The 7,230-nt window shown below is 44.7% G+C and overlaps 1 protein-coding gene across 4 annotated transcripts; it reads right to left on the reverse strand.

Moving 5' to 3' along the window:
- Positions 1-404: 404 nt before the first annotated feature.
- FADD (Fas associated via death domain) lies at positions 405-6,443 on the reverse strand. Of its 4 annotated transcripts, none has more exons than XM_066638540.1 (4): positions 6,425-6,443; positions 5,723-6,031; positions 2,467-2,900; positions 405-686 (listed from the first exon to the last, which is right to left on the reverse strand). In XM_066638540.1, the coding sequence occupies exons 2-3, from the start codon at positions 6,018-6,020 to the stop codon at positions 2,617-2,619; spliced, it is 582 nt and encodes a 193-aa protein (XP_066494637.1). In that variant the 5' UTR covers positions 6,021-6,031; positions 6,425-6,443; the 3' UTR covers positions 405-686; positions 2,467-2,616. The 4 variants fall into 4 exon arrangements, with proteins under 4 accessions (XP_066494637.1, XP_066494647.1, XP_066494615.1 ...); XM_066638550.1 differs by lacking the exon at positions 6,425-6,443 and adding an exon at positions 6,211-6,325 and having other exon boundaries at positions 2,593-2,900; XM_066638518.1 differs by lacking the exon at positions 6,425-6,443 and adding an exon at positions 6,211-6,325.
- Between the last annotated feature and the right edge of the window lie 787 nt (positions 6,444-7,230).

The raw sequence follows: 7,230 nt of genomic DNA on the forward strand, positions 1-7,230 counted from the left end.
AACCATTTCAATTAGACTGGTGTGAGAGTGAGCTCTCCATTGGCTTAGGCTGCCATTTGTGCACCGAGTCATTTTGTAAGATTTATGAAATATTATCTCAGGGTTAGTACCTGCATTTCCCTCTTTCCCTTTTCATTTCTGTATTGTGTCTGTTAAATTGAAAACCATTATTTAGGACCATAAATTACCTACAGCACAATCCTAGATGTGTCCATTCACTGAGTTCAGTGGGGCTTACTCCCAGGCAAGAAAGTATAGGATTGCAGCCCTAGAGTGAACTGACAAAAGGCAGTATCTAAATATAGCAAATAAACACAAAATAAAACTTGTAGAAAGCAACAAGCAGGAACAAAGCACAACCACATTTTCCAGAACAAAGTTTAGTTGTTTTAATTAGATGTACCAGTTTCACCAGCAAAGTTAGATTTAGCGTGAAAAGTGTTAAAAGTGTGCATAAAAGTGTTAAATGTACTTCATGTGTATGGTAATGTATTTCCATATTATTACCCCATATTGCAGAAATATGTACAGTACAAACTGTTTCCAAAATGTGGGTGTTTTTTTTTTTTTATAGACTATGGGATAGATCCAATTGGAATTCCACTTGTAGAATGGAGCTTCCCTTTTCCATACTCCACACTGAAGACCCTGAAAAATCTGTTCTCAAGAGTTGGGAATGCAGAAGGCTGCAGTGGAAGAAGGGAAATCAGCAGAAATTGTCAGAATGTGACACACACAATCATGGAAATAGAAAAGCCTTTTGGCTTGCACTAGGCACATCTGGAGCCAACCCAATAGAGATATTTGATAATGGCAAAGAATCCGATATAAAGTCTTTCAGGCCCAAATCCTAACCAACATTCCAGCACTGGCATAGCAATGGCAATGGGGCATATGCTGCATACTGCAGTTGGGTGGCACTCATGGAGTCTTCCTCAAAGTAAGGGAATGTTTACTTCCTTACCTCGTAGCTGCATTGCCCTTATGTTTGTGCTGGAAAGTGGATTAGGATTGCGCCCTCAGATATTTATGCATGAAGTGATCATTAGGTCTGTATTGTTCACATTAATTTCAAGCCTAAAATTGTGATCATGACAGTTTGGGGCTTTCTCTACTTCTTAGATCTGAAACTACTAGCAAACTTGTGACCAGCTAAACACTTTAAAAAATACCAAAGTTATAAAAATCCTTACAAAAATGATGATTTTCAAAAGTACCCCTGAGATATATTTCAAGACAAAAATGTTTAAATCATATGACAGAATGCAGCTAAGAGAATTTTTTCTTTTTAAATTAACTGATATTTTTGTACTTATCACTGATACTGTTTTGGACAGTTGCTTGTTTAGTCATTCACAGTTTTATGAACATCAAAATGTTCAGGTTCCATAATCACTGACATTAACCTTCACAGAAGGTGGTATCAAAATTCCCAAACTAGTACGTAACACTGGATGTGGGCAAAATGTTAGTGAGTGATCAGGGTTTCCTCAATTAGAGATACCTTTCATATTTTACTTACTACTTTTTGTAAAACATAGTCTTTTTCACCTGTTTTAGTTGGGATTTCTGAAGTACCAAGCTCATTCTCATTACACTTGTCCTTCATAGCATAGATGATTTGCATTCAGATTTACTTTTAACAGAACTATGAACAATGAAGTTGTATTTTTCCCTTAAGGGCATAGCCAATTTGCCACTGCACTACATACCTCAGCTTCCAGCTTTTGAGCCCAATCCTGAGCTTGGCACAGTGGCTTTACGCTGCTGCGCACTGTCGCAAACGTGCCATAAGGCACGTCTGCAAGTCCTACCGCCCGTGCTAATCCAGCGCTGGCTGGCACTGGCCGGTGGTGAGCTAGTGCCAGGCAGCACACAACCTCCACGGCTTGGCGGTCTAAAGACTGGTAAGTGAGGGCATGGTAAGTGAGGGCGGGGAGGGGGGGTGAGGAGGAGGTGTTCCAGGGAGGGGGAGGGGGGAGGCTGGCAGAGGGTGGAGAGAGGGTGGGGAAAAGGCATGACGGGGAGGTGGGCGGCAGAGAGAGGGCGGATGGGAGGCATGCTGGGGGGAGGGAGCAGAGAGGCCAAGAGGCGGGTCTGTTGGAGCTCCACTTCACTGGATCCTGTCTGTTCTTGTAGGGCTCAGCGCCCTACACGAACAGCTATACCTTACCACCAACCTTTTGGTCATGAGTAGCCCCATTGTGGGGCTGCTTTCCTTACTCAGGAGAAAGGGACAAAAGTCCCCTTCTTCTGAGGCGCTGCCCGTGGCAGGCTGAGGCGCGCAGGATGCAGCGGCAGCCGTTCTTAGCGCCGCTGCAGCCGCACGCCACAGGCATTTCGGGATTGGGCTGTTTGTTGGTTACAGAGCAAAGCACAGACCTACAAATCACTCAAGCAGCTTTAATTCCACTGAATCCAAATTATGTAAGCAAATTTATACACAAGTGCACATAAAAAAGTTACCTTCACAGATGGTGATGTAAAACTAAGTGTTTTAAGCGAATTGAGTGTCTGTCACTGCTGAAAGTCCCAGTGTTGCCTGCATCAGGCTGAATCTTTCATTTATGCACATTTTAGATTCAATATTACCTTACTTGTTTCTCTTCAATAACTTTATTGAGCTTTAGATTCCAACATCAAACCATCTTCAACATAGTCTGCCACCAGGTTCATTTTACAGGCCCGAAGGGCTTTTATTAAGTCATCAGCTTTAGCTTCCTTCGCTTTTGATTTCTGCCACTCTAGAAGCGATTTCCTCAATTGTTCTTCCAAGTTGTTTGGATTGGCGGCTACAATTCTATCTATTTTGGTATCTGAAATTCCAAGTTTTCGAATCAGCGTTTTCCAGTTTTTCCCAACGTGTTCACATATGATTTCAAAAGCAACGTCCAGCTTCCCTGAAAAGGAAATCATAGTCTGTGTCAAATCACTTTTTCACAGCAGGCCATTAACTTACTGCCCTATTCCAGAGGATGCTCTGGGTGCCCACCCCACCCGCTTGTCATTCTCCAAATTACTTACAGCCCAATGCTAACCAATTTTCCAGTGCTGGTGCAGCCACAATGCAGCCCCAAGGTAAAGGTACAAACATTCCCTTACCTTGAGGAGGCCTCTGTGACAGCCCCCCCCCCCACTGTAGAAAACAGTCCATGCCCTATTGGCACAGCTGCATCTCTGCTAGAAAGTTGGATAGAATTGGGCTGTTAGTGGTTACTCTCACTTTGTCTGATGCCCTCCACCACAAAACCCCCGTTCTTAATACTGAAGTGAGAAGGAATCCCTGGGTCTACAAAATCAGAAGTTAACCAATCTTATGAGATGGCAACCTGCCGTCAGTAGACTATCTTCATCCCCTATCAACTGCTATCCTTCCCTCCTATTTAAATAGTTCAAAAGGAGGAAGCGACAGAAGTAAGCTGGGTAAGAGGGGTGGGACAGACTGAATGGATTCCTTCTGTCTTGATCTCTCTTTCTAGCAATTCTGTAGGTTAGCATTTCTCAAACTGTGGGTTAGAACCCACTTGGTGGGCCACAAGCCAATTTCAGTTGGATCCCCATTCATTTCAATGTGTATTCTAGTTTTAATACATCAGACTTGATGCTACCACGGTACAAGACTGCATCTGGCGGAATGTTACAGATCTGTATTTTTAGCAGGCTACCATGTATATGCTTTTCACAATGATAGCCAATGGGGATTACTTCCAGGTAAGTGTGGATAGGATTGCGGCCTTTGGCATGTTTGAAGAATTTTTAAAAACAGATCATCCACAGCTTGGGCGGGTAAGGAGGCTTCTTCTTTATTTTAAGAAGATTTATACTTAGGGTAAATTTTTAATTTACTTAATTTGATTTTGTGTTAACATTTTGCTGCTTGATGATGTCACTTTCAGCTATGACATCACTTCCAGTGGGTCCCAAAAGATTGTCATTCTAAAAATGGGTCCCAGTGCTAACCACTGCCTTGAGTAGCTTGTTGGAGAGAAGGTGTGCCAGCGGCATGTTTGTGGACTCCACTGCTGGGCAAGCACTGGTGCTAGCCCAGCATTGGCTAGCGCCAGGTGGCCACCGGAGCTCAACCACTCAGCAGTCACACAGATTGCCGAGCAGCGGAGAGGTAACTGGGAGTGTGGGGGGAGGCAGGGAGGAGGCGTTCCAGGGAGGAGGGAGATGGGCAGAGTTTGGGGAGAGGGCAGGGAGGGAGGGAGGGAGGACCGGTGGAGCAAAACTCCACCAGATCCAGAGCCTCCATGTCGGGCTCACCGCCTGACATGGAGGCTCTTGATTCTCCGCAGACCTTTGGGTCGGTGGAGAATCAAGTAGCCCCACTATGGGGCTACTCACTTTACCCAGAGGAAGGGGACGAACTCCTCTTCTCCTGAGGAGCTGCTGGCAGCTACCCAGAGCGCACAGGATGTGGTGGCAGCTATTTTTGGCCCTGCTGCATTCCTGTGCCCCGGGTAGCTCAGGATTGGGCTGACAGTTGCTCCCTTCATCTTGGCAAGATTCTTAGACCTTTCAACAGATACAGGTGTACCTTTAGAGCAGGGGTGCCCAAACCCTGGCCCGGGGGCCACTTGTGGCCCTCAGAAGCTCCCAATCTGGCCTGCGGGAAGCCCCTGTCTCCAATGAGCCTCTGGCCCTCTGGTGACTTGCTGAAGCCCATGCTGGCCTGACGCAACTGCTCTCAGTGTGAGGATGACTGTTCAACCTCTCACCTGAGCTGTGGGACGAGGGCTCGCTCCACTACTTGCTGTTTCATGCTGTGATGCAGCACTGGCAGTGAAGGAAAGGCTGGCCTTGCTTTGTGTAAGGCCTTTTATAGGCCTTGAGCTATTGCAAGACCTTCATTCATTCATATAAGTTCCATCTCTAATATATTCAAATTGTAAATGTAAATTAATTATTTTCCTAGCCTCCAACACAGTGTCAGAGAGATGATGTGGCCCTCCTGCCAAAATGTTTGGACATCCCTGCTTTAGAGGAAAAGTGAGTAAGTTGTGATAAAAAGACCACATAGACCCCATTCATAGACATAACCCAAGCCAGTAAAAAGTTATTCATCTTCTTGGTTAAGCTGCTAGGACTGCCAACTTTTAACCAGCTCTTCCTCCTATGTCTTTAACAGTTGCTTGATCTATATCAGTGTTCTTCAACCTGTGGGAGGTTGATGTTGATTCCCCAATGGGATCTTTGAGTTGTCTCAGTCTCATGAGGTTGGCTGCAGCAACCTTTCAAAGCCTGTGCAAGAGAGGGCTGGGATCCAATCCAATAACGGGACTGCTTCATCAATACTGAATTCTTGATATAATCCTACACAGCCTCTTCTCTCTGTCTTGCCTCGCAGCTCCTAAGACCAGCCCTGCTTCGGGTGCTATATTACAGGGTTGTTGTGAAGATAGAAGACGTAAGGGAAAATGGGGTAAGGGGTGGGTGGCTTGGGTCCTGGGAAGGGGAAGGATTGACGGTGGGTCCCAGTCTCATTATGAGTCATGGCACAGAAAAGACCTCTAATCTACGTCAAGTTCAATCAGTGAGTGGGATGCAGAGCCCACTTCCAGTACAAATTTGTGGATTTAACAGATCTTATGAACGTCCTACCATTCCCTAAATTCCCAAGAATTACGTTACTTTAAACTAAGGGCAACTACTGCAGCAATAAACATTCCTCTGCTGCACAGGACAGAACTCCAGACAAAAACAAGACTGCTCAACCTACGTTTTTCTTGGACATCCAGACCATGGACTGGATCAACTTCTGCACCCTCGGCAAACTGTGCCAGATGAGTTAGCAGATCTTCTCTTTTCAGGGTCTTGAACATGTACCTTAAGAACTCCACATTGTCCAGTGCAATCTCTTCCTGTTCCAGCAGAAGGGAGAAGAGATCATTGCCGCTCTTCACAGCCTGGAGCTTTTTCTTCCCAATTTTGTCCTGGCACAGAAATTTGAGATCACCAAGCTCTTCTTCAGAGAGGCTTCTGGAAAATGAATGCAGCAGCTCCAAAAATGGGTTCATTGTTGACAAACCTAGAAAGAAGAAGGCGGGAGGGATTACAAGGTGGGAGGAACTTTTTTACAGTGATCCTTAAAGAAAAAACAACTCTAAAACATGCAAATTTTGCCAAATTAAAAAAAAAAACAAACTTCTGGCAAAACTGTATTAAACTCCAAGATGATCCTCTTTGGGTGGGACCACTGATCCTTACACTAAAGACTTCACTTCCTTTGTCACAGAGTATCTTCTTAGTGTCAGAGTATCTTCAGAGTACGTTTGTTGCAAACAAAAGTTCCAAACTTTTAAAAACAAAACTTTCTAAACTATTTCAGACAAACTCCAAGTAACTTTTTGCATGAGGCTAAAAGTTGATTAGAAAGTCTGGCTGTAGGAAAGATGTTCTGTTAAAAAACCTCTGTACTTACTTCCTGCTTTAAAGTTGACTTTTTCCCGGGGGGTGTGCGCAGAGAAACAGGAACGTCAAGCCGCCCCTCCCATTCGCTTGAGTCGTCTCTTGCAGGAAATCACATGAAAGGTAGGGGGGAAGAGAGAGAGAGGTGCAGAGCGCTCTGTGGCCACCAGATGGCGGTATTACACAGCGTTTCCCAGCAATACCCAGCATTGTCAATCCATATTGACAAAGACGGACAGTAATTCTTAAACTGCATAGAAAGGCCAATGGAAATAATAATTCTGCTTGTGTACATAATGCACTTCCATTAAGGAATTCTTAAAGGGATCCTCATCTTTTTATCTTTGAAACAAAATTGCAAGGCTGAGAAGGGTGACTGATCCAATGTTACCGCTCAATCGTACCCTGTACACAACACTAATCACAAGTAAACCCACTGAGTTCAATGGGACTTACTCCCAGTGGCATAGCTAGAGAGGGGTGGAGGAGGGCGGTCCGCCCCAGGTACCAGCCTTGGGTGGGGGCTGACACCACAAATGCGCCTGCATCACTAACATTGTGGAGGTTATGAATAACCGCATCATGCTATATATTTCCACATATGGATGTGGAATTTCCAGCAAAATGCAATGAAAAAACCGGAGTGAAATATCTCCTTTCCATCAAAAGTTATGGCTAAAAAACCGGAAACAAAACAAAATTCATGGAGCCCTTTGGAAAATGAAACCGAGCCATATCACACATTTACTCGCGAGTAGCTGAACTTGCCTTAGTCCTGCAGTTTTCAAACTGTCCTGGAGTTTGAAACCCTCAGTAAGT

Source organism: Tiliqua scincoides, chromosome 1 (assembly GCF_035046505.1).
Source record: "Tiliqua scincoides isolate rTilSci1 chromosome 1, rTilSci1.hap2, whole genome shotgun sequence".
Classification (NCBI taxonomy): Eukaryota; Metazoa; Chordata; class Lepidosauria; order Squamata; family Scincidae; genus Tiliqua; species Tiliqua scincoides.

Excerpts from the sequence above, each read along its gene's own strand:
- FADD (XM_066638540.1), bottom strand. The coding sequence starts at position 6,020 with ATGAACCCATTTTTGGAGCTGCTGCATTCATTTTCCAGAAGCCTCTCT. Across the intron at positions 2,901-5,722 it reads TCTGGATGTCCAAGAAAAAC|GGAAGCTGGACGTTGCTTTT; the intron begins GTAGGTTGAGCA and ends TTTCCTTTTCAG.